General features: G+C 41.0%; 1 protein-coding gene across 1 annotated transcript in view; it reads left to right on the forward strand.

The window, feature by feature from the left end:
- Positions 1-26,033, forward strand: part of fut8b (fucosyltransferase 8b (alpha (1,6) fucosyltransferase)) — a 94,177-nt gene that overhangs the window by 39,247 nt on the left and 28,897 nt on the right. The window contains exons 2-4 of the mRNA XM_030722109.1: positions 12,342-12,936; positions 22,282-22,400; positions 23,355-23,517. Of these exons, the coding sequence (XP_030577969.1) occupies positions 12,734-12,936; positions 22,282-22,400; positions 23,355-23,517 (485 nt within the window). The 5' untranslated portion in view covers positions 12,342-12,733. The remainder of the gene's footprint in view (positions 1-12,341; positions 12,937-22,281; positions 22,401-23,354; positions 23,518-26,033) is intronic.

Raw genomic sequence — 26,033 nt, forward strand, 5'->3', positions numbered from 1 at the left:
GACAAGACACTTAAAAAAAAAAAAATATGGAAGGAAAAGGATGGAGTGATGTGAAACATAGGCTGCAAGGTGCAAAAATGGATCTTCTCTTGGAAATTGTACTCAGCCTGTCACAGATTTTACAGATTTCCACCTAATCGACAGCCAAACTTGTTAATATCCAAACCTTCTTAATCCAAACACAGCTAAGTATTTTCTCATCATTAAAAGAGGGTAAGAGTGCTTTCACATTTTCAAACAGCCCTCACCCAAAACCAAGCAATTAAATGGAAAATTCAGTGTAAGCTTACCCAAGTCTGCTCCAGGCAAGTCCCAGTTGGTTTGGGTTTAAATGTCAAGCTCTAACAAAAAATCTGTAAAGATGAGGAAGAGGAAATGGAGTTAAAAGGAAACCAGCGACCAGAATAAAGCAAAAGGGAGTGAAGCAGGGAGTTGAAAGGAGGACAGTAGCACACCTGCAAAGAAGCAGTCAGGCAGGGGTAAGTCACAAAAACACCCAATCTCAGCTTGTCAATTATTAATTTTGTAGTCTGCTTTAGCATTTATTCATGCTGGCTTCCAGTCCATCACAGGGCCAATCCAGACAGGCCAATTCATGCAGTTGTTGGCAATTTTGAATTTTCATTTCATCTCACATGGATGTCTTCGGAGAGCAGTAGGAAACTGCAAGACCCGGGAGAAACTCGAATGCAAACATGGAGGGTGAAGTCCTGACTGTTCAATTTGAATGTCTCATGGATTACGGTAGAATAAATTTAGGGAATTTCCATCAAAAATCCCCTCCACAAAAACACACGTACACAGTTCATGTTCATGTTGTTCAGCACTTTTTTTTAAAATATCATGGACTGCAGAAATGGTCTTGATAAACTAGAATTGCCAACAGATATGTTTCAAACTTTATTTAACCGAGAAATAGAACTTTGGAATTATGAGAGTAAGACGGTGTCTTAGAGCAAGAAAGCTAGCATTAACCTAGCATTTTTTTTTTTTTTGAGGGCAGGAGAAACCAGAGCGCTTGGAGAAAATGGGGAGAATATGGAATCTTCACACAGAAGTCCCAGGACACTCTTCCTGGTCTTTGTCTGTTTTTTGCCATTTTATTGTGGTTGGCACCTTCAGGCGGTACTACCACTAGGCAAAAAACCCCCAAAACAAAAAAAAACAAAAAAAAAAACAAATTTAAGGCAAGAAGTGGTTGCATGACCCATACTTTATTAAAATCCATAAATCTCTAATGAAAGATTTTATTTAAAGTGGATGGCATTTCAGATTACATGAAAAGGTCCCTTGTTTTAAAAGGAAGAAGGGAGATTGAACAAAAAGTTGTCCTATAATAAACAGTATATATTTTTCCTTTTGTCTAGGCTAAATGCCAAACATTGGCTATATAAGCATTTCACCTGTTACTGCTGATATGTTTTTTGCAGTGTAGGGGATTTAAGGTCACAGAGCAAAGGAGCTTAGAGGTGAAGACAAGAGAATGGAGGTAATGTAGCAGAGAGTGATGAATCTGCAGGAGCTATGTGTTACTGCTGTTTATAGAACTCCTCCTCTGTATTAGTCAGGACTCGGGCCCCTTGGGGAACATTCTGCATCTCTCCCTCTGTCTTTGAGTCTACCACCGCCATCTTTCTTCTGATTGCCACCTCTTTTCGTACCACACTTGTTTTTATTTTCCCTCTCTGTCTTTCAATACGACTATTTTTTTTTTTTTTTTTTTTTTTTTAAATCTTGGTGTTCTTGCTGTCTGGGCATTCTTGTGCTGTTTACTTTTCCCTCTTCCTTAGTCTTCCTCTTCTGTTGCTGCCTAGGTCTCTCTCTCTTTTTTTTTTTCTTTTTTTTTTGGGCCAACGCTCTTTGCTCCATCTTTTCTTTTCTTGCTTTATCATTCGAGCCTTGGCCTCGGAGCGGGCACTTTGACTTGTGGAAGGGGAACCACATTTGCCCCGAGCCAGGGTATAATGGGAGTTAACCACTGACCGTAAATTCTGTTACAGAAGATGAGTGAGGTAGGAAATGTGCAGCAGTTGGGCGCGCTGCTTATTGTGCTGGAAATGTAACTTATTGCACAAGAGACCACCAAGGACCCTGTTCTCGTCAATCTAGGCTTTTACTGGGAGATTGCAATAAAACCAGAACTATTTTTCTCACTGTCTCCCTCTGTGGCTGGTGTCCTTAACCACTGATTTCAACCTCAGACACTTTGTTCCTCTCCCTGTTCTCACTGCAATGACATTTCTTATTTTCTCCCTTTACTTTCCTCCAAGTCCTGTCACTGGGGCTGGTTACACATAAGGTCATTTCATCGTGATTTTTTTTTTTTTTTTTTTTTTGATAGCTGATCACAAAGAGCCCGTTAAGAGTGTAACAAGTGAAGTACTCCTTTTTAGAGCACCTTTTAAAACACATTTTTTTCTATCACTTTAATTCTGACTTGATGGCAAGTTATAAGAAATGTCACAGAATGTGAGCCTGTCCGCCACATCTTGTTCCAAAGGTATGATTGTAATCTGAGAAATAGCCACATTCAGTGGATCCAGACGTATCATATTATGCATCAGTGCAAATTCAGATGATAAAATCATGCAGTCTAGCACAGTGTAACTGTAGCTATGTGCTCTCACTCTGTGTCCTCTTTATTCCTTCTTCATACCTTCCCCCTCTGGCCACAGATTTTCTTCTATTATCCATTTTTTTTCCCCCACTCTCCTTTCTCCTGTGTATTCTGCCACTCATTAGACCACTTTGAAGTGACTGAATGAAGGTTGGCACCCTCTATATGGGGTCACTGCAGGCCCGTCCACCTTCCCTCACTGCTCCCATCTCTTTAGCTCGTCCTGGGCACCCCAGGCTGTGAAAGGTCAGCCGTCATTGGGACTCATTATGAGTAACAGAAACTGGAACGGACAGTAACTGTGTTTGTGTGGGTACCAGCAGCAATATAGATCACGGTAGCACAGACCTTGAGCTTATGCATTATTCTCGTGGATGATTGTTAAGGTTCTTTGCATTTGTTTTTTTATTTTAAACAGTCTTATGCATAAAGTATATAATCAATACATGGACACTTAATGTCTTTAATGCTTCAGCCATGATGCATATAGCTGCTTGAGTGGCACTGATACCCCCCACCTCTTGCAAAAAAAAAAAAAAAAAAATCACATTCAGCAACGCCCCGCTGCAAAGACAGTTCATCACCCTCACTCAAATGTTGAATTTACAACGATGTCCTTGACCACGTCTGGGCCCCGAGATCCACCTTCACTCGTCAGGAGACCGATTGGGTTGGCAGGCAGAGCACCCGGCCACGTTTTTATTTGGGTATTAAAAAGCAATAAAACATAGGAATGATTGGTGGATTTTACTCGTAATCGTAAGTCCCTCTGTCCCAATTAAAAGTCTGTTTGTATAGACCTCTAGCATAAACAAGCCATAACCCCCCCCATCTGCAAACCACCCCCCACCCCCTGTCCATGGGGGCACTAAGGTGTGAGTGTGTTTGTGGGTACCTATCTGTGTGTCACTGTGTGAGCACCTGTGCATGTGTGAATGCGTGTGCACGTGTATCCTGCTGTCAGCGAATTCTCCACAGAGATAACCTTGAAGGAGAGGCTGTGTGCTGAGCTCTGATACTGAATGCCAAGCTGCAGTGGACTCAGTCGTTGTGTGGCTAGAACTTCTCCGAGACCTTTAGCCACTTCTCTGAGACTTAATCTCAAACTTGCTGTGAAGTGGGCTGCCACAAGTGGTCTTGCTGACTCCCAAGTTACCGTTAAAGCCCCTTTCAGACATATACTCCTTCCCATGTTGAGATATATACATCAGAGACGGCTTTTGTTTTGTAATTTGGAGCCCAGAGTGACCATATTTAGCCAGAGGGCAGTTACGTTATCAGAGAACATTAACAGCTTTTGTTAGCGAGGTGAATGCAAAGTGAAACACTAGAATTCCACTCCACAAATCTGGAGCACATACGTCTTGGATGGTCTTTTACGGCATTCACACAGCAAGTTCTTTACAAAGTTTAAACAGCGAAATGCTGAAGAACAAAAACAAAAAAACTCTGTCCCAATGGCGAATATGTTATACAGACCAAAGTAATTTATGTCATAAAGCTGAGCATTTTAACACAGGAGTCTATGGGGCTCTATTTGTTTTTGGCTCCAGCTTCTAGTGGCCACTCAAGGAACTGCAGTTTTTAGTATTCATGTATTGGCTTTAACGGTCTGAATGAGTACCCTAGACCTCATATCAAAATTGGCAAATTACTTTAAGTTTGGCACAAATCTGAATGCATGCAGCCACATTTATAGCACTCTCAAGAACTGGGCTCTGGCTTGCGGGGGAAAAAATGATGACGAGCCTCTAGGCATCTGGAAAGTTTGTATTTTTAAAAAGTTTCTAGTCCTGTTCACCAACCATTAAGCTTGCTATTGTGTGCTATTAGCCTGTTATTACTGTGACCATTTTTACATATATATAAAAACAGCCTGAAAAGGAGAAAAGAGCTACAAAGAAGTTAAAAAATGGACCAAGCAAATGTTATGAATTAACACCTCTTGATCTCTACTTTTTCATCCATCAGTGTTAACTGAATGGTAACTATGAATTATGATTCATCATTGAACATGAATAAGATTAACTGTGGTTTGGTGTTTTCGCATGCTGGCAGTGGGGAAACAAAATCACCAGCATCTGTGTCTTCACAAAACAGCAAGAGCTGCACTTATGCGTCTCTGCTGTTCCGGCTTTGCTTGCGCAACATGTTTTACGACTCCATAGATTATACCTGCGACGACCTTGTTATCTTCATTGTTGTTGTGCTTTCAACCTTTTCGATTAAAAAAAGAAGTCGTGGGCTGGTTTTAGTAGCACATTTTCTTTGCTTTGTGCTCCTACAGGGCAAACAAACGCTTTGCTCGGCTGAGCCCTGTTTAAGAAAATTATACACTGTATTGTACGAAGGGAGTGTAAAGTAAAAGAAATAAAGCTCCTGAAAGTACATGGTAACATAAGGTCCAGCAAAAAATACTTGGCAAAAATAAGGCCAATAATATCCCCCTGTAGTGAAGTTGCTTGCTATGCCCAGTTTGAATTTAAGCCTTGATAATCAGTATCTTGGCAAGCGAAATAACAAACAGTGGTAAATGGCAGCAGGCTTTTTTTTTTTTTTTTTTTTTTAAACTCAGATTTTGTATAGATTTGATGTATTCGCTGATCCTCAGTCCCAGTATGCTACCAACTACTACGTATAAGACATCAAAGATCACAAATCAAACGTGTGATATGTTGGGAGGCTGGGTTGGGATATTTTTTTTTTACGTTTAGTTATTATTATAAAACTACAGTATTAATTCATATGATGTACTTCTTGTTCAGCTGTAAAATCTCTTCCATGCCTGCATATTTTGATATAATGTCCCATATACACTCACCTGCCACTTTATTAGGTGCACCTTGCTAATGCTAGGTTGGACCCGCTTTTTGCCTTAATTCTTTGTGGCATACATGCAACAAGCTGTTGGAAATATTCCTCAGAGATAGAGCTTTTGGTCTATGTTGACGTGATAGCATCACATAGTTGCTGCAGATTTGATGGCTACGCATCCATGATACAAATCTTCCGTTCCACCACATACCAAAGGTGCTCTGCTGGTTTAAGATCTGGTGACTGTGGAGGTCATTTGAATGCAGTGAACTCATTGTTATGTTCAAGAAACCAGAAATGATTTGTGCTGTCTTGCTGAGAGTAGATGATGCTCTTCTGCATACCTTGGTTGTAACAAGTGTTTGAGTTATTGTTGCCTTCCTATCAGTTCAGAGGAGTCTGACCATTCTCTGACTGCTGACATCACCAAGGCATTTTTCACCCAGACAACTGCTGCTCACTGGATATTTTCTCTCCCACTTATTTTTTTTTAAACCCTAGAGATGGTTGTGTGGGAAAACCCCAGCAGATCTGCAGTTTCTGAGACGTTCACAGCCACGCACGTTCAAAGTCAATGAAATCACCTTTCTTCCTCATTCTAATACTCGGTTTGAACTTTACCAGGTTGTCTTGGTCATGTCTTTATGCATAAATGCATTGGGTTGCTACCATTTGATTGGCTGATTAGATATTTGTGCTAACAAGCATTTGAACAGGTGTATCTAAGAAAGTAGCCGGTGAGTGAGTATGTTCTTTATGTAATGAAAATGGTAATATGATTTTATTGGATTTTCAATATTTGAATTGATTTACTGTTTGGCTCTGTATACCAATAAGCTACAGTATTAAATACCTAAAAATGCTTAGTATTGTGTAGGTCTCTCTCCTGTGCCAAAGGAGCTCTAACGTTTGCCTATACATATGGCATATGGCACATAAAGTTTTGTCTGATTTGCGTATATTTCAAGTATAATTGGGTTATAGATAGTTTAAATCAACAGATTTGTTTCTCTTAGTGGTGGACTGAAGCCAGAATTTTAAACATGCCATAATTTCTAGTTTCCTCTGTACATCTACATCACCCTAATAAAAGACTGCCTATAATAACTACATAGTAATATTAAAATACTCTCGTCAATATTGTTTCTCCAAGTGTAACTTTTTGGCTTTTTTGCTTTAGTTCAACAAGTCTTAAATAGTCTTTCCTATAAACAGCCTTATGTAAATATATTAACCCCAGTAGCATCAGTTTTAACAACCACCATCGTGTTACTGTCGTCTGTAACTGGAGAAATAAAACTTAGTGCTGAAATGATGTCAGTGTGTAATGTGTTAGCTACGGGCTTCCCATGTGTAGGTGTTAAAATACACTGCGTTCATTTGGGGATCATGCCCTTTCATCTTGCTAACTCACCATCTATCCTTTATTCTTCTTTCCCCACGCCGGGCTTTCTCGCTGCCTTTTTGCTTAAGTTAATGGACTCCTGCGCATTCAGCTTAGAAATGTTGTGAAGTAAACAGCATCTCATGAAATATTCACCACTCTCCTTTGTGTGAAGGTGTACGTCTGTGCGCGCCTGTGCGTGCAGTCCGCTGTACTGAGCCGTGTGACTCCCACACACCCACTCATGGCACACGAATGCATATGAAACACAAGGGGGGGCACCCCGAAAAGCTAAGGGTGTCTCCGTATTCTGGCTCTGAGCCAGCAGAGAAGCGAGTGGGAGCACTCTGGTGTTGAGTGACTCATACATTTGCTGGTATTCATATTGAAGTAAAAAAAAAAGTCACACTCAGAGCTCAGTCTCAATATTTAGTTGCAAATGGCTGGAAAAAGGGGGCAACATTTAATTTACGATCCTCTATTGTACATTATTTATAATCCTGAAGCATGTAATTTCTACTGTTGCAATTTCTTTTTGGAGCCTATTTTCTTTTAAGTAGGAACAGACCAGTTTTTGAAATTCTGGGCTGATATTAGTGTTTAAAATAACAGATTGGCTGATGGTCAGCGGCGTTTCTTTTAAATAACTTTGCGTGTTAAATGGAATAGTGCAGCTGCATGGGTGAAGCCCTTGCTACTCTCTCAGGTCTGAGGTTGAAAGACCAAGTAGTTCATCTCCCACTTCAAGAAAGAAAAGAAAAGGAATAAAATAATATGTTTTAAAAGAAATTCCCTCTTTCTAAGGCCCATGAGGGGTCTGTTTAGACCCTGCGGCTTGGCAGGCTTGTAGCACACTGAATAATTCCTGAATAAACGCCAGCCATAGATAAATAATAATTGTTTGGCATTGTAATATTAGCAGATATTAATATTTGTCTGATGCAGCATGCCATTCCCTGATTCTTGTACTCACTTTGTTTTCAGTACATCTATACAGTACTTAAAACGTGTCAACCCTAGGAGTTATAACTAGTATTATCCTTCTCATGTAAACAGGAGGTCTTAGGAGTCAAAGGTCACTGGACTAAGCCTCCACACCAGCTGAGAAAATAATCAAAAAAGCTGCTCGGTGGAATTTGGAAGGAAAGTATAAAAAAGAGTGCAGCTTTATGCCTTTATTTATTTTAAAAGGCTGCTTCTCAACAACAGCTTGCTCACTCGCTGGAGGATAAATAATGGCTAAAATTTGGCGCCAGCGCTGATGTTTCTCGTTCTTGCATCTGTGTAGTCCGAACACCAGCAAGATGCCCCCCTGCTTTGTGCTCATAAGCTGATATGGAGAATCACATGTCTCCAACTGGTGATATGCAGGAATGGAAAATTCAAAATTCAGTTGACAGTATCAGCAGAAGATGCATCTTCTTTTCAATCATAGGTCACATTTCGATTCATCTGTCAAAGAGATATTTCTGCATCAGAGCTGTGAATGTGTAAATAGCTTTTCCACCTTCATCCCCCCCCCCCCGGCATTCTTTCAGTGCTGCTATGCATTTGTTCCTTATCCTCTTCGACCTGTCTGTTTTCCAGACACATGCATCATATCTCCCTGCCACCACACTACAAACCACGACAAACACAATCTGCTATATGTCCTCCTCAGGGTTGCCCTAGCAACACGCCAATATGATCTCCTCCACCAACATAGACGATAAGTTACTATCTATAGCAGTATAGGTGACTCTCTTACAGTTGTCCTCGAACTGAAGTGGTTGTGTCGGCGTAATAGAAGCCGTCCTGAGCCGAGCTGCATGCATAATTCAGTAGTGGACCTCATCCCAGCGCTTATTGTCTGGGGACTGGAGGCCACTGATAAGAGATAACCTCTGCTGCAGCCTTAGTCACTGAAAAATCACCAGCAGGAGTGAAACAGGTCAACTGTGCTGACCCCTCAGGCTCCTGCATGTCGCTGCAGCACGGTGACATTTTGTGACAGTCCTGACAGTCCACCCCGCAGTGCCACATGTACCACACCAGCCTTTACCGTGAAGGGCATAGTGAGAGAATGATGATGTTTGAAACCCAAGGACACAAGGAAGATTTGGAGCATGTAGGTGGCGAAGACTGAGCTTCTGTTTACGAGCGGCACTTATTCCTTCCATTTATAAAATCACAGGACTTCACATTCAAGCACAAGCAGTCATATATTTCATTTCTGCCTGCAGTTGGTAAGACCTGACAGTCATGTTTCTTCTGTACTTGTGGGTTGAAGGAGGAGGGGTCTGGGGGGAAGAAAGCAGAACAAAGAAGAGGCACGAAATGGCCAACTTCTTTAAAATCCCATTGTCAGCATATCTGTCACCCAGTCCAGCTTAGAAATGATTGTGCCACAGTGGGGAGCTTTCATTTATTTAACTGACATTATTATAATTTCCATTATTTATGTACCCCCCATTTGACTCAAGGGCAGATGTGAGAGGTTTGCAAAAATGCAAAAATCCTCACTGCTTGGCTTGATTCAGCTATATTTCTGGTAGCATATTTCACTGGCAGATCTTCATCAGTGGAATAAATTGTATCAAAAGTATCACAGTAGAGAAACATTTTCTCTTCAATCACCTTCTGCGTATTGAATAGATGTCTCCTCATTCTTTTAATTAGAAAAGTCATCATATGTGATTCTCTTTTCCTTTGACACCACATCACAGCCAAGGCTAAGCTGTAAGGCATGATGAAAAGGAATAGTTAAACCTTCCTCATTCATTTTATGGAGACATTGACAGGATTTGATAATTGTCATAAAGTTCAGTTAGTTAAGATGGATTTAGCGTAAGGAGAGATAATTGTGACTGCACGTGGTTGATCCCAGGTTGTTAATTAACATCTACACACTTTCTGCTCTCAGAAATGTGGCTTCATATATAATATACAGTGTATGCTGCATGGCCCTGCGATAGACTGGTGACTTATCCAGGGTACTCCCCACCTCTAACTTATCAGAGAGACAGGAATAGGCTTTAACTGCCCCATGACCCTGAATGGAGGGATGGAGGATGTATACTACATCATGTAGGAATGCATTTTGCCAGGTTTGTCTTTTATGACTTCAAAAGGGCCACTGTGGCAAATAAAAATGTAACTTTTCTAAAGTGAAAGAGAACTATGGTGTACTGGTTTACACATTTGCCTATCAAGCAAAATATTCCCAGTTCAATCCCAGGAGGAGACAAAATCCTTTTGGGGCTGCCATAAATCTGCCAAATCAAACATGCGGAGCTACCCACTGTGGCGAACACCTTGTGAAACAAGAAGCAGCCGAAAGTAGCTTAAAGTGATAAAGAGGACTAGCACAGAGAGACATTTTCACTTATTTTATCTAGTATGAATGACGATTCAGAAAAATTGGATAGGTTTCTTCCCATAATTCACCTCAGCATTGTTTTCATTTGCTTGTCCGTGCTGTTGAACAGCCTCTTCTGTGACGTTCAGCCTCCAGTTTATAACACACTCTTTCTGTCAAATACTTTTGAAGCCTGACTCAAGAAAGCACTGGTGACCTCTCAAACTTTGGAAGGCTTCATCCACAGCCACAGAATAACTTACACAGCTACAGTGGTGCAGTGCTTGTCATGATGATAAATCTGATCTTTATTTTGTGTTAAAAAAAAAAAAAAGTATCTGTACATAAATCTGAATTTGCTTTTACTGCAGGGGCATACACAGTTGTTTTTCCCTTCTAACTTTTCATTATCTTGACTGATACCTCTTGACTAGTCGGTGTCCCAGTAAGCCCATTTCCTCATGTTAATCTCTCCATAATTCTCTTATTATACCAGGTAAAATATTACTAGCTCAGCTTAACTTTTTTTGTATAAGCAGAACCAATAGCTACAAATTTTATCTCAGAATTTTCTCATATCCGATTTGGCAGCAGTTGCCTGTCTCATCCAGCAGTTTCACATTTATCAGTTTTAGCCCGCTGCACACGAACCTCATTATGTTCCCTCAAACACAGTGACAAGGGTTTATGCAGCCCGGCTTTTAGTAAAGTCCCAGTTGTGCATTAGCTGGTGGAGTGCTATCCTCTCGCACCTCTTATTTTCCATAATAAAACACAGCTCAGCAAATCTGTGTGCTGCATGCATAAAGGAGAGCCACCCTCGTGTCAGCCCAGGTTAGTCACAACAAGAGCACTGGCAAGGAAGGAATGTCTGCTCAGATTTTAATAATCCCACATCATTTGGTAAGGAATGAAGAAGAATCGTTTGCAGCTTATTGTTTCAGTGATCTCAGCTGTTGCATTCTGGGCAGTTTGCGCCACTGAAGCATGAACAGTCTCTATAGTATTGCTGCGTGGCACCATTAATGGCCTACATAAGGCAACTGTGCTGCTATGGTATACGTGATTAGCTACTCTTAACCTACTTCTGTGCTGCTGGGTGAACTCCAGCATGAATATTTTCTTCTGTCTTGAACACTCGCAAGAAGAAACACCAGAGACACCATGACGTTGTCAATCAACCCAATCTCACCGGCTCCACTCACTTGGCATTACTCCAGCACACTGTGGTGTACAGTCAGAGATGTTAGCATACACACACATTCACTTAGATGAAGTGTATACACGCACACACACTCATCTGCCAGTCTTCATCTCATCACAGGACTAGTTTCTGTTGCATGGCAGGGCTTTGTTGGGGAGTTGACAGCGAAGGTTGCTTCATAAACCCGGCACGCGTCCATCAACATCTCCCCCACTGCTTTGGAATGAAGGGAAGTGATGATCCGGGGATTTTTCGTTCCCTCTGCCCCATTAGCTCACTGTATCACCTTGACAGTACCGCATTCTGTCACTGAGGCTACCAGGATAGCAGGGGACACTTGGGAAGAAGAAAAATGCTTAGGGAGAACTTTGTGGGATTTGGCCACCTCCAAAAAATAAAATAAAATGTCGTGCTTAGTCGTGCTTTAACTAAGAGTGGGTTGTGGCAGGCTGTGGGTGAGGATGCGGTGTCAGGTTTTCATAAAATAAAAGATGACTTCTTCTTTGTATGTTGTGTTTATATGTGTATGTTGAGGTAGCGACATTTGGCAGACGGGAGTTTCTATGTGTGTCTGTGTGTGTGTGTAACGTGCAGCCAGGCAGGATGCTGAAAGTGGAACATCCCTGTCCCGCCTCGACAGCAGTGCAGCAAAGCCAAGGGATTGCACATCACTATGTAAATGCAAATTGCAGTGTCATACTGATCAATCCTGTAGGCTGCTGAGACAGGGTTATGTCGGGACCAGTCAACATCTTGGCTGTCTGTCTGCCCTGCTCGGCGCACTGTTTGTCTATGGCACTCTTCTGTCTGATGCTTTGATCTCTCTTTCCTCTTCAGGAATACTGCTCTGCCAAGTTGGCTTACTTGGCAAACTATTTGGTGGTTGTCATCTGTTTGTGTTCCTAACAAGCACAGAAAGTATTTGCAAATCAAAACTTTGTGCAACAGGTTTAACTAAATCCTATGTCTGTCTTTGTTTGTACAGGATGCAAGTTGAATAATCGAATCCTGTGGGAGTGGAAGGACGCAGAAAGGTGGTGTTGGATAAACTGGTCAACACGGAGCTGGTTGGAGGGGAGAAGACACCGGTCGGGTTGTGAGAAAACCGACTTCTGAGCGCATTAGCCAACCATGCTTTAGCACACAGGAGAGGTTGGTTTATCGCTGGAGAAACACGCACGTCTTTTTTCCAAACACTCCTTGGTCATAAACACACACACATTTCCCGTACCTGCCGAGATGTTAATGCCAATGTTGGCACTGTGGCATTTGTGGTGACGGAGCACAAAGTGCGCGTGCGCATCCGGCTGGCAGGCCGGTGGGTCGGTGGGTGTACAGGCACACCTAAAGGCATTTCTGGGTTGGCGTGGCTGAAACATGCGGCCCTGGGCGGGTTCATGGCGTTGGATTACCCTGGTGCTTTTGGCCTGGGGAACACTCCTCTTCTACATTGGTGGTCACTTGGTGAGGGACAGTGAGCATCCGGAGCGGTCCAGCCGGGAGCTCTCCAAGATCCTGGCCAAGTTGGAGCGACTCAAGCAGCAGAACGAGGACCTGCGGCGCATGGCCGAATCGCTCAGGTAAACTTATTTACATGCTACAATATACAAACAAGTGCCTTTACCTGCATACTAGTACCCAGGGTCGTGTCTTTCTAGATTTAATTATTATCCTCTGCCTTTCTTTCCCATTACATTGTACCGTATACCTCAGCATTTCTGTGTCTTTTCTGAATATGTGGGTGAGTGTTAAAGCAGAGCAGTTAGTAGTTTTGATCTGTATTTGCAGTTCTTTCTTAGATTTTTGAATGTTTTTGTTAAAATGTATCAGTTCCCAGAGTTTTGTTCCTACTAAATCAATTGATCTGACATTTAACACAAAACACCCTTGAGAACAGATGTACTGCATCAACTGCTTTGCCTATTAAGTAAACTTCTGAGATGGGAAAAAGTTCTTTTGTGCAATGCCTCCTTCCTCATGTCTAGCAGTGAGCACAGACTCTAGATTCCTGGTAGTCCAATCATTTTCAAAATAGAAGAATGTGAATGATTAGTTTTGTTTTTTTATGAAAGTTTAAGCATCATCTGTTTGAATCAGCACCTTGCATGTGGCACACAGTCAAAGTGCTTTAGTGAGGTTTTATCAGCTGATCAGTGTTCAGTTTCAAAGCTGATCATGGGCGTCGCAGATGCTGCTTGTGACAGACAGATGGATGGTCTGTCGCACACCTCAGCAGATTTTGTTGTGTCATTTTGGAAGACAATAGCACATTGTATGAGCCCATTAACCACACAGTGGCTTTTGCACATTCACGCTATGTGTAATAGAGAGACAGATGGTTCTGCTCTTATCACCACATGCCGACGATGTTTCTCTGTACACATAAACTCTACATCTGTGCATGGGTGCCTATGACTGTGCCTGCATGTGCACAGGAAGTGGTAGCTCGAGCCAGTGTGTGCCATATTAATAGGGAACTTCAGATGTTGCCATTGCTGCTCCTCTGATATTCCGATTCACTTTGATGAGGAGCCCTCATCAGTGTACACAAACATAAAAAACACACGCGCACACATTGCTTCAGACAGCTGGTCCCTGATTAAATCCCTTGCTTTTGTAATTATTCAAAATTGGCTTTAAAACAAAGGTGGAATTCATGGCATAAAAAAACAAGTGCAGCTTTCAGTCGGCCAGTGTCCAGATGGGTCCCCGGCACGGTGCACGCTTGTTGCTTGTTATTGAGTTCGGTTGTTGATCTGGGACCGAGGCCTCCGCAGTTGTTTACCGGGGCACTGCTACAGTGCCTTCACAAGTCCCTCTAAGCTTCTGCTAAGTATCCAGCACAGCAAGCCAAAGGCAGGCAACTGGCTTTCTTAGGTTAAGCTTTATGAGCTATCGACAGCAACAGCGGTCGGTTTGTCCCGTTCTAGTTGTTGTCTCTTTGTGCATGTGTGTATTTGTGTGCGTTTGTGTAATGGTCAGACACGGGCCCAGGGGAGAATTCCAGTATTTCATCCCGCAGTGTCTCTTACCCCTATATTAGAGCTCTAATAGATGCAAAGAGGTTGTTAGTGAGCTGCCTGTCATCCCTGCCACAGCTTCTCCCTTCTCTGTTCGTTGCCTCCTCTCGTTCCCCATTTTCACTCCTCCTTCACCTGCCTCCTTCCCTCCCTCCTCCTCTGCCTCATTCTCCTACCAAACTGCTGACAGAGGTATGGCACAGAGCCAGACTCTATCCCGCAGGTTGTCGCAGAATGACTGACTATGTAACAAGTCACTGGCTCACTGATGGACTAGCTGAACGTGTGCCTAACCCAATTCACAGTTTTACACGTTCTACAGATTTGGACTGAGAACATGAATATCTGAATCTTGTACAAGAACCAGAGCCAGTTCTTTTAAAGCACCTAACCATCACATTAGTACGCTCATTTTTCATGAGCGGCCTCGAACCCATAAAACTGGGGTTATTGCACATTTTGCTGAATAGAAACCCGCTGCACTGACACTGATTTATAGTTCAGAGTAGAAGTTAACTCATTTACTGTCATCACACCACAGCAGAACTTGATAGATGTGTTATGTATTATCAGGCATTGTGGTGCATTAATTATATACCTGAAGCGATCTTGTTTACATTGTCTCATTCTCTTTGTAATAGAGAGTGATGCTGCAGCAGTTTGCACGGGATATTGATTTTCTTGATCACAAATTAGCTAAATCGCTGAGACGACAAAATGCTCAGTTACACAACCTGTACGCATTTTACATAGTTTTGCTGAACTCTCTATTTCTAAAATGGAATTGTCAAATGAAAGCAGTCAAATAGTACTTTGGTTCAAATTAGTATCACCTTGCTGGCCTACCGATTGAGTGCAGTGATTCGGTTATTTAGGCCACTCCTGAGTGATTTGAGTGACAGGCAGCGCGCCAACCTACCAATCACCCAGTAGCATTAATGAGAGGTGAGCACGAGGTCAAGTTGCTCAGTCTGTCTGGCTCCACCCTCTCTGCAGCTGCCTGTCACCTCAGGCGTGAAGCCAGTTCTCCTGTGGAGACAGTGACACGGACCAGCCTGATGGTCTGACATCGGAGAGCGCGAGGGGTGAGAGTGACAGCTGGGCTGAGCGATGAGGACCTGATCGATTCCCCCAGGCATGCCAGCAGAGGGAGGGAAGGGACAATGCAGAGGAGGCGAAGAGGATGGGAGCATGATGGATGGTGTGAGGACCACGCTAAGTAAAGAGCAGCAAGGAGGAAATGAAAAATGAGGACTGGGGGGATGAGAAGGGTTGCCGAGACCACAGTCATTGCCTTAATCTGCTTTATATGTTATTCCAGCCTACCTCGGTGCTAACGGGCTGAGATGTTGGGCATTGAGCCGTACAAATATTAGGCACCAAAACAGGCAGGTCACTAAATTTATCTTCGATGAACACATTGCATAGTGTTATAGGTGACCCAGTGCTGTAAACACATGTGTCCTATGAGTTGAAGCAGATACAAGAAAGTATTAGCATATACAGTAGCATGTGCCTCAGATCTAGGACAGAAGAGGGCAAGATTGAGACAAATTGTTTTTACAGGCTTTGGTGAAATTGTCTTTTAATGGTATAGGCCATTGACTGTTAGACCTCAATTACTTGCCTTCTGTGTGTCCTTGTGTGTTATTTAGCTCCTGGCTACAGTAGGTTGTAAAGATTACACAGTGCTTTTTGTATACATTTGCCTCATGTGTCATTATCTTGTACATTAGATAAAACAAAATTTTAACAGTCAAAATAGATATGTGTTCTGTGAGGCTACTGTCCACTCCTGTGGAAAGATATGGTGAGTAGACCGATCTGTGCTGTAATGGTTTAAGAGCTCAACCGCACCAAGCAGATGCTGCTGCCGTTTCCAGACCTGAACTCCCATCGACCCGGCCGTCGCTCAGGCCCAGCGAGAGATGGTCTACTACCGCAGACACTAGCTCCATTGTTGGAGCTGTCTGTGGTCTGGACATCTCTGTCAAGTAGGACTCAGAGCAGAGCTGGCTCGCCCTGTATATACTGAGGCGTTGAAGCATGCGAGGCAAGAATGCACCATTCAGAATCAGTTTTCTTGGAAGCACAGTGAATCTGTGGATGTAGCATGGCTACAACAAAGGAAGGAGGCAGAAAGCTTAACTAATTTGACACAGGGCTGAAATATATGCAAATTTGCAAAACATCTACACACAGTCAGCAAATAATACTGTAAATGATGATCTCATTTTATTATCTCTATAAAAATTCCTTACTCATTTTTAAAAACAAATGCTAAACAGTCATGACAGTTTTCACGGTAAGACCAGACTTTTCCGCCAATTTGTAGTATTTACTACGCTTGCATTGCTGTAGTTTATTAGCTTAACAATGGATTCAAGTGACTAGAAGTATTTTAATTTCCAGAAAAGGCTGGAACATGTCAGTTCAGCCTTAAAAGCTGGTGATCATGGAAATGCATATAAACATGTTAGATTTTCATTGATGTTAAAGCAGATTGTGTTCATCTTTACATACCTACACAATCCAGAATGCTTCATATCTCCATCCATATGTTTGGCATTTCTAGGTCAGCACATAGGTTTGCATTTTAAGGCAAGCAAAGCATTATTTAATCTTACCACTCTACCAGTGTTTGATAACCCTGTGAACTCCATGGTTACCGTGTGCAGGAGCCAGTGGAGCGATGGCTATAGCATCACTTTACAGAAAAACTGGGTTGGAGGAAAGTGGGTTGAATGCTCAAACTCACCTGCTTTCCAGCTCAGTACTCAGAAATGGCAGGGCAGATCACCCCCTGCTTTCATAGCTTTGTCTTTCATTCCTGTGGTATTTCCCCCCCTTTTTTGCGTACCACCTCCCCTGATTCAGAGTTTTTCCTCATCTGTTACCTCTCCTGTATTGTTTGATTAAGATGCTGTTCAATGCTCTAGAGAGACCCCTTTTTTTCTTTTTTAACATTATGCTTCCTTCCTGTATGTGTCTGTGGGTTTTAATATTTCTGAGTGTTTCAGTATATTTTTTACAATATACATGCAGTGTCTTAGTTGGAGATGCTTGTGTTTTAACCTACATTATATGACTGTTTAAAAACTGCACCCTGTGGGGCATTTAATATATGGCTCATCGATGGGACATGTATTGAAGTTTTACAGATATGTGACCACTAACCATGTGACATAACTTGTCCAACAATGATGATAGCGTAGGATCAAGTGAGTGCAGGCCTAGAGGCCGGTATGCAACCATCTGGAAACCAGCAGTTGCGAGCGAAAAATGAGTATTCTCTGAGTGGTTGTGAGTAGTTGCTGGAGGTTGATGGTAGTCAGAGGGAAAATGATTGCTAAAGTCCCACTCACACAGGTCTACAGACCGGTCAGTGAACCCCCTCCTGGCATCCATTTTTCACTAGGAAAAAATGTGTATTCCCCAACCGGTTGGGAAAGTGCGGCACAGATCAGAAATGGAGAAGGTTCCCTCAGCACTGCAGCCAGCCTGTTTCAAAAAGTGTGGCTTTTTTCTTTGAAGGCGAACCTTCTCCATTTCCAGGTTGCCACGTTTTTTTTTGTGTTTGTTTTGTGTTGTTTTTTGGGACTTTTACAACCACTGGGCTAGGAGTTATCGAGTATTCTATTCTATTTTATTTCATTTGTTTTATTCATCCTTTCATTCTTCTCTGTACTGAGCTGCTGTAATGCGCACATTTCCCCGTTGTGGGATCATTAAAGTTTTTATCTCATCTCATCTTATATGCAGACAAACATGAAAAACTACAGGCAACAGTGGTAGTCTGCTAGCAACCAAAGCAATCACTAGGAGGGTTTTGGTGCAGCAACTTCTTTGCAACCTATTTCATCCTGTGAGTCAGCAACTGCCATCAACCACTTCCAATCAGTCAGGGAATACACATTTTTCTTTAGCAACCGGTGGCTGTAATATGGCAGACAATTCTTGAACAATGTGCACGTCATTTGAAAAACCTTTGTGTCCTAGTGCATCATTATTTTTGACTTGTCAAACAGAAATGAGGCACTAAAATCAACTCCAACAATAACCTATTGGATTTAAAAAAAAAAATAAAAATGGACATCTTTTTAAAAAAGCTAAATGACATTTTAAAAATCTAGTGGATAATCTTAGTTTTAAATAACATTGTTAATTTAATTGACATTGGTTGCAGCTGCACCACCTGACTCTGATTGAGCCACCTGTATTAACTTTTGTGTTTTGCTTCTAATATCATTCTACTCAATCCTCACTAGAACAGGACAATAGACGAGTTTTTAAGTTAACAGCATAATGTTAAATTGAACAAATACAAAAAACAAAAACGCAGTTTGATTAAACTTCTTAACCAATGTTGCATCTACTTGTTTGTTTTGCTTCTTTACTTTGTACAAACGCACACCTCCACGTATACATGAGCAGTTGGTAGTTGCTTACAGTAGCCTATTGGAAATTTTTAACATTTTGACAACGCTAGCATTGTCAAAGCATTTTTTTTTTTTAAAGCCTAACTCAATTGATCTTTAGGACATTTTGGAGCAACATGTTAGACCACACTCTCCAATGTAAAGATGACACTCGCCACCATTGTCAGAACAGAAATGGGTGGCACATGATGGTCCAATTCCTTTATTAAAACACTTTGTTTTGTTTTTTTTTTCCACCCATTTAATCTGTCACATGTAGGTAGTAGAGACATAGTCTTCCACTCCAAACTTAAATGTGTGGTGGGAATTCAACAGGAAATTGGTTGGTTGTTAGGTTAGATTAAATTCAGTTTATTGTCATTGCACAAATATTTATTATTTTTATGTTTTTCTGGGAATCCCATAGTTTTTTTTTTTTTACTGGATAGATGTGATAGACCATGATTAGATCAAGCTTAGATTTTAAACTTGGCTTTTGACAGTAAGTAAGTTGTAAAAATACTCATAGGCATAAAGAGCTCTGTCTCCTTTGATCTCCTGTAGATGTCAGAAGCATTTCAGGTTACCTGGATCACCTTGTTCTTCCGTGTGTGTGTGTGTGTGTGTGTGTGTGTGTGTGTGTGTGTGTGTGTGTGTGTGTGTGTGTGTGTGTGTGTGTGTGTGTGTGTGTGTGTGTGTCTGTGTGTGTGTGTGTGTGTGTGTGTGTGTGTGTGTGTGTGTGTGTTAGAACAAAAAGTCACACTGGGAAATGATGTCAGTTAGTAATTGTCCTACTTCCTATACAATGCATCAACTACCGGATTAAGACGTAGCCTTTGGGGACAGCTTTTTGAAGACAGCTCGAATAGTTAGCTGTGAAAAAAGATACTACAGCTGATATTTGGAATGAAAATGCACCTGGGTCCTTTTTAAAAAGATCAGTGTCAGGAAGCTGTAATGGGACACATCATAGATTTCACAGAGAAAAGTTCAGATTTAAGAAACGCATATAAATATCCATGGTGCCACAATGGCATGCAGAGGTTTATCATTCCATCACGCCGTTACATAATGTAGATGTCAAATAACCTCTGTTTTCTCTTCAGTTTCCATGGCTTTGAAGCACAAAGCTCAGTTAGTGCTCAGTGAAGTGGGAGGCCAGGGCTTCTTGAGGGGGGGGGGGGGGTGCAGCAGGAAAGGATTCTGCAACTTTAAAAGTCTCATCTTTATGCCTGCCAGCGACTGATGTTCCTTATTCATGGAGCAAATTGAGTTTGCATGCCTTGATGACTCATTAACATGGCCTTTGCAGCACTTCACCAATGCCCCTGTGCATTTGGACATATTCAATTTTTAATGAGTTTATGTAGAGGAATTGATTTTATATAATGTCATAGGCATTTTTTCCTTTGGCTGATTTGAACACTGTGTTGTCAGGCTGCTCCTTTGTATTTTTATTACATGCACGTTGTACATATTTATATAAAAATTCAAAAAATTTGAATTATTTGTATTAATTTTTTTTTTTTATTAGAAGTAGGGTTATATAAACACCTGCTAAAGGTCTCATATCTGTCTTTTCAGTAGTTCCCTCTACTGTAGGTGTCGCCGGGCCAGCATTTTGCCATGACACCAACACAGATTTAGAAAACTATACCAGCATCACAGTCACGGTTGGTAACAGAGGAGCCACCATAGTCTCTGCAGCACTAATGTAGCATACAGTATATGCTGTAATCAGAGGGAATTCCCACTGTCTGCTGATAAACAAAGTACAGGAACAAATTGCAAATAATCAATTTATTGCTGTTGTATAGCTTTCATGTAGCTGTGTTTTTCTGAAATGGTAATTTAGTGTTATCGACAAGTACGCATGTTATGATCCTGCAACTAAATTAAATTTGTATCCATTATGGAGTTAAAATGTGTAAGTATCATATTGCAGACTCAATATATTTCCCTTTCTTGGAGTAAAAGGAGAATAATGTTGTAGCTTTAGAATTGCTCTTCTGTCTTATTTCATCAAACATTACACAGTCATGGCATTTCACTGTCGTTTGCCTTTCACTTCCCAGACTGTTCAATGGATGCTCAGGATATTTTTGTAAAACTGTAGAGTAGAAGACGGGTCGGCCCTAACAAACACGGAGACTGATTCAGCGCCCTGCACGTAATCTTGAGCTCTGAATAAATAAATCAGGACAAGGCTCTGGAAAGCTGTGCTGTGGTGTTTTTAGCAAATGAAATAGAATTTTCGGCAGTGAACACTGCAAGATGCCAGCTTTCACGGCTTAGTTTTCAGTGCAGCTTTTAAGTCAGGAAAGATGCAGTTCACTAACCAGTGGATGTTGACAGATAAACATTCTCACCGCTTCATGTGAATACTCAACTAGACTATTAGACTATTAAAACTGTGTGTTTCAGATAGCATAATTCCACCAGCGTTTGATCTGCGGTGCAGAAAATATTACAGTTGATAGAAAAGGAAGAATTTCACAGTATTTGTGTAGTAGGCATCATGTTTTTCTAGACTGGAAATCATGAGTGAAGCCTGTAAACACTCAGGTGTGGTAATCAAATTTGTGCTCCAGTAACATTTACATTAGGTTAGCCTTCCACTTCCTGGTTAATAAGCTTTTATGTAAGTTTAATGTTTTTTGTTTTTTTTTTTTAATAACTGAAATGATGATGCCTAGCTGCTCCAGTTCTCATGTGTTTTGCCTTTTTTATATAGGTACACAAAGACATATCAGCCAAAATATGACATGTGACTGATTTTTGGCCTGCAAAAAAACCCCCCAAAAAACGGGACAGTTGTGGACAGTTGTGGACAGTTGTGGACATGTGTGAATGATTTTTATCTGTTGTTTCAAGTCAGTTTTGCTTTGGCTTGTTAGAGCTCAGAGACTAACAAATCGAGGAATCTGTGTGTGCACATCTGCCTGTCACCACAACAGGTTTCCACAATGTCTGTCACAGAAACCTTTTTTTTTTTTTTTTTTTTGGAAAAAAAAGTGACTGGACTCCTTTAAGTTTTTTGATGCCAGATTTAATGCAGTTTGGATTGGGGTGGTCTCATTTTGAGGTTCTTTGGCCTGTTGTATCAGTCATCACTATCAAAAATACCATCAGCAAATACTGCGGTATCAACTGCAACCAGATATGTCAATTTCAGAGATTTTTTTATTTATTTATTTACTGTTATGATTTAGAAAATGTATTTGCAATTTTAGAATTAGGAAAATGTGTCATTTGTTTCCCTTGCACACAATGTGATATAAATGACAACCAAAAAAAAAAAAAAAAAAATCCTAATACACAGAAAAATATATTGGCTATTAGCCATATTTGGTGTCTTTTTTTATGCACTTAACTGTTTTTTACAACACAGCTTATCCGCAAAGATGGATATTTTTGCACTCCTTTCTTATTATTGATGTACATGTTCCCAAGCTCACCTATTACATCCTCTTATTGTATCCCTCAGGATACCAGAGGGTCAAGCAGATGCTGGGTCTTTGGCAGCAGGAAGGCTACGCTCCCTGGAGGACCAGCTAACCAGAGCCAAACAGAAGATCCACAGCTTCCAGAAACTTACTGGAGATGGTAAGCAGAGCGGAGTCGCCTAAAAGGTTGCAGGGAAGAATTTGGCACAGAGCTTAGAAATATGAAAAGAAAAAAAAAAAAAATTCAAGGTGTGAGCTGACTATGTATGGTATAAAATCAGTAAGTGACTCCTGTGAGCTTTTTCCTGCAGTGAGAATCTGAGGCTAGTCTGGTGTTAATCCTGCTCTAGCTCTGGCGCAATAATGGCAGAGTTACAGTGTGGAATGGACAGGGTTATGTGCTTATTTGCCACCCTAAGCATGGTCAGAGGGGCAGGAAAGCTGTCAGGTGAGCAAAGAAATGTGTGAATGAAATGGAAGCAGTGTGGATGCACTACTGGCAAGAGTGAAAGGTGAGAGAGAAAAAGAAGAGAAAATAAAAAAGGACGTGAGCTTGCAGGGCAGAGCAGGGTCAGTGTTTCCATTTTGCTGCAGGGGGAGGAAAAAGTTAAAAATACCCTTCAGCTTTTTTCCACAAGGGAGGCAGTAAAGAGAGAGGAGAGAACAGAGGGGAAAAAAAATAAGAGCTTTTCCCTCTTTACCACCACCTCTTTCCCCATGCTTGAGGCTGTTCTTTCCTTCCCTTGATTTTTTTTTTTTTTTCTGTTTTTCTCCACAAAAATGAGAGCAAGCAGCTGTGTTATCCATGTAGGTTACTCCATTGTTTGGCTCAGGAGGGGTATAGAGTTCCTCCCTATGTTAGAAATACATGAGAGAGAGCCATCGCAAACAGAAAAGTGTGATCAGGTTTTTGGTAATGAGGTCAAAATAACACCCAGAGACAGAGAATGAAAGAAGAAAATTCCCAGACCTTGCTTTGTGCTTGTAGGTTATTTACGCTCTCATAATCTAATGCTCAGACATTCTGAAAGTCCTCCCAAATACCTCAATAGTGCTATGCCTGTGCCTAAAATGTCACGTACTGTAATCTGAGTATCTTTGTTGGCCCTTGTAGGTCCCGGGCCCACTCAGGAGGAGCTGCGGCGGAGGGTGGAGAATGGTGTTAAGGAGTTCTGGTACTTTGTCCGCAGTGAGGTGAAGAAACTGGCCAATGTTGAGCCCAGCGAGAGGCAGAAGTATGCTGACACACTCCTGCAGGACCTGGGACACCAGGAGAGGTGGGCATGTGAAACAGCTTCTTGAAAAAAGTGGGAAACCCTTCCAGTGAAAAACAGTTATGCTCTTTTTGTGTCTGTGAATTAGCGTAGCCACCTTAATAAGATGCAGACCTGGCTGATGGCTCCTTTCTGTGTGGAAGGCTTTATGAAGTCTGCAAAGGTTTTGCCTCATTAAAATGTTTGTTATGTGATTTGGAAACTCTAATATGTGCAGGTGAATATGAATGTTATGTGTTTGTTTCCTTTTTTTTACCTTTTTTTTAGCATGCAGAACAAAATTGCAGCAAGCTCAGTCAAGGACAACATTCTACATCCTGAAAATAATATACTTACCAATTTGTTTAGTAGAGAAAAGGGTCTAAAAAGCATCTAAAAAATCCCCCCATCTATCAATCTATTAGCTACTCAGAGGTTTCAGTCATGCGAGTGGCATCATTACTGGGCAGTCTATAGAACTACAGCACAAGCCTGGTAATTTTCCATGTTTTTCAACCTGAAGATATTTAAAATACCTCTCAAAAAAGGAAAACAAAGATATTTAAACAAACTATAAGTAAATTTGTGGACATTTGTAATCCACATACAGGAGTTGAAGCAGTACTTCAATAACTACAAAAGGTCCCTGCCAAAGTGCCATTTTGGAGATGTTAACAAATGTCTAGCCCCAGGATGAAAGCATATAAAAGTGCAGACAATTATATGTATTTTTGTGCTGGATGGGTCAATAATGCTGCTATTTGGGATGTGAATGACCATCCGTGGGGTGTTTGTTTCACGGTTGTTGTAGTCAGCGCTGTAGAGCCCTGAGGACAAGGCAGTGATGAAATCTATAAGTTCATTAGCCTACAAAGAATGGAGCTATTAAGTATCCAAACTCAGCATCAAATATTTGCTTAAATAAGTTTGTCATTTAGTTGCTAAATTAATCAAAAGTGTTTCATATTTGTCAAAGTAATTTATAAGTTTAAAAACTAGGGTATCGCATGGAAAGTGGTATTAAAAAATTAAAAACAGCACTCAGCCCCATTAATATGTAAAGTGTTTTTCACAGCGTCTTCGTGCTTTTAGTTAGGATTTTAAAGCAAAACTGAAAACTTGACACAGTTTGTTATGTGTGTCAGAATTTAAAGAAACAGGCTTATACAACTGTGAGTCTTCACTACTTTTGATAAATGACTTCTTGTTTAATTAAATTTGAGTATATTCAGACTTTTTTTGTCACCGTTATTACTAATTAATTAATTTAGGCAACATTTTATTTATTTTTTGTTTAGGCAAACAGATTAATGGCTTAAAAAAGACACCACAAGAACTTAGATTATAGATATTAATAATGCTAATGCCCTCTTTAATAAATGGGTCACAATCCTGGTAGTCTTGAAAGCAACATTAAAATAGATGCTGAGTAACAAAGGGCAAAGGTCATAGACACACTTTCTCTGTCATTTGTGTGCCAGCTTTGAAGAGGGTTGAACTAAGAAAAGCCGGGTGTCACTTAGCCAAGTGGTTCCATTGTAATCCCAATGAAGTGGCTTATAAGACCCATTGTCTTAGTCATTGCTGCCTAAGAAGCTTTCCAGAGACCGATTCCTCACCCCAATACACAGGCTGACACGAACACACAGTCACAGATTTTCTCACGCATTCGCTTTCTATCTAAACCTCCCTCCTTCCCTTCTCACTCCTCCTTCCCTCCCTCCCTCCCTGCCTCCTTCCCTGCTTCCCTCCTCCCTCCCAGCTGCAGAGATGGGGCAGAGGTGGAAAGAGCAAGGAAATGTTTGACTTAAATAAATCCTTCATTTAAATTCTGCTCAGGAAGGTTGTAAGGTCATTGCCTTGAAAATTTGCAAGGTAAAAATGTAGCACGTTTTTTTTTAAAAATAAAGCAACTTACCTGCTTTTATCCACTAAAAATGAGCACTGTGTTATGAAGGGCTTTTAATTTCACAAATTTTAACAGACAGCTGAAAGGAAGTGGAAGTTCACAGAGAACTGGCAGAAGACGGCAGGTCAAAGTTTGAATGTCTGCGGCATGAAATTAAGCAATCGAGGAATGTGTCAGGAGTGGTACCAGTGTGTTAGCTTTGGTTTCTCAGTAATACCCTGTAATAATACTGTGTCTTGAGAGTTAGTCTCAATGCAAACTAAGCCTAAAGCTAAAATAATCTAGCTGAAATAATTTAAAATCACTTTAGGTGCTTTGAAAAAAAGAATTAAAAAAACAGAAGAACTTCTGAATACGTGGGCGAGCACATTATGCTAATGAAGATCATGTGATATTGACAAAATCTCTAGAAGAAAGAGTGTTTTTTTTTTTTTTTAAACTCCAGTAATCTACTCGATCAGACTGATTTACATACTGTAGAAAGCACACAAAAAAAGAAATGTGTAATTTGGGCTCGAGAACATCTGGCAATTTTTATGACTTTTGTTGAGATAATTACTACATGTCTGAAAGATGGAGGGATTTGTAAGTTGTATTCAACAGTCCAGGCTATAAACATATCCGCTGGGTA

Source organism: Archocentrus centrarchus, chromosome 24 (genome assembly GCF_007364275.1).
Source record: "Archocentrus centrarchus isolate MPI-CPG fArcCen1 chromosome 24, fArcCen1, whole genome shotgun sequence".
In the NCBI taxonomy this organism is placed as follows: domain Eukaryota; kingdom Metazoa; phylum Chordata; class Actinopteri; order Cichliformes; family Cichlidae; genus Archocentrus; species Archocentrus centrarchus.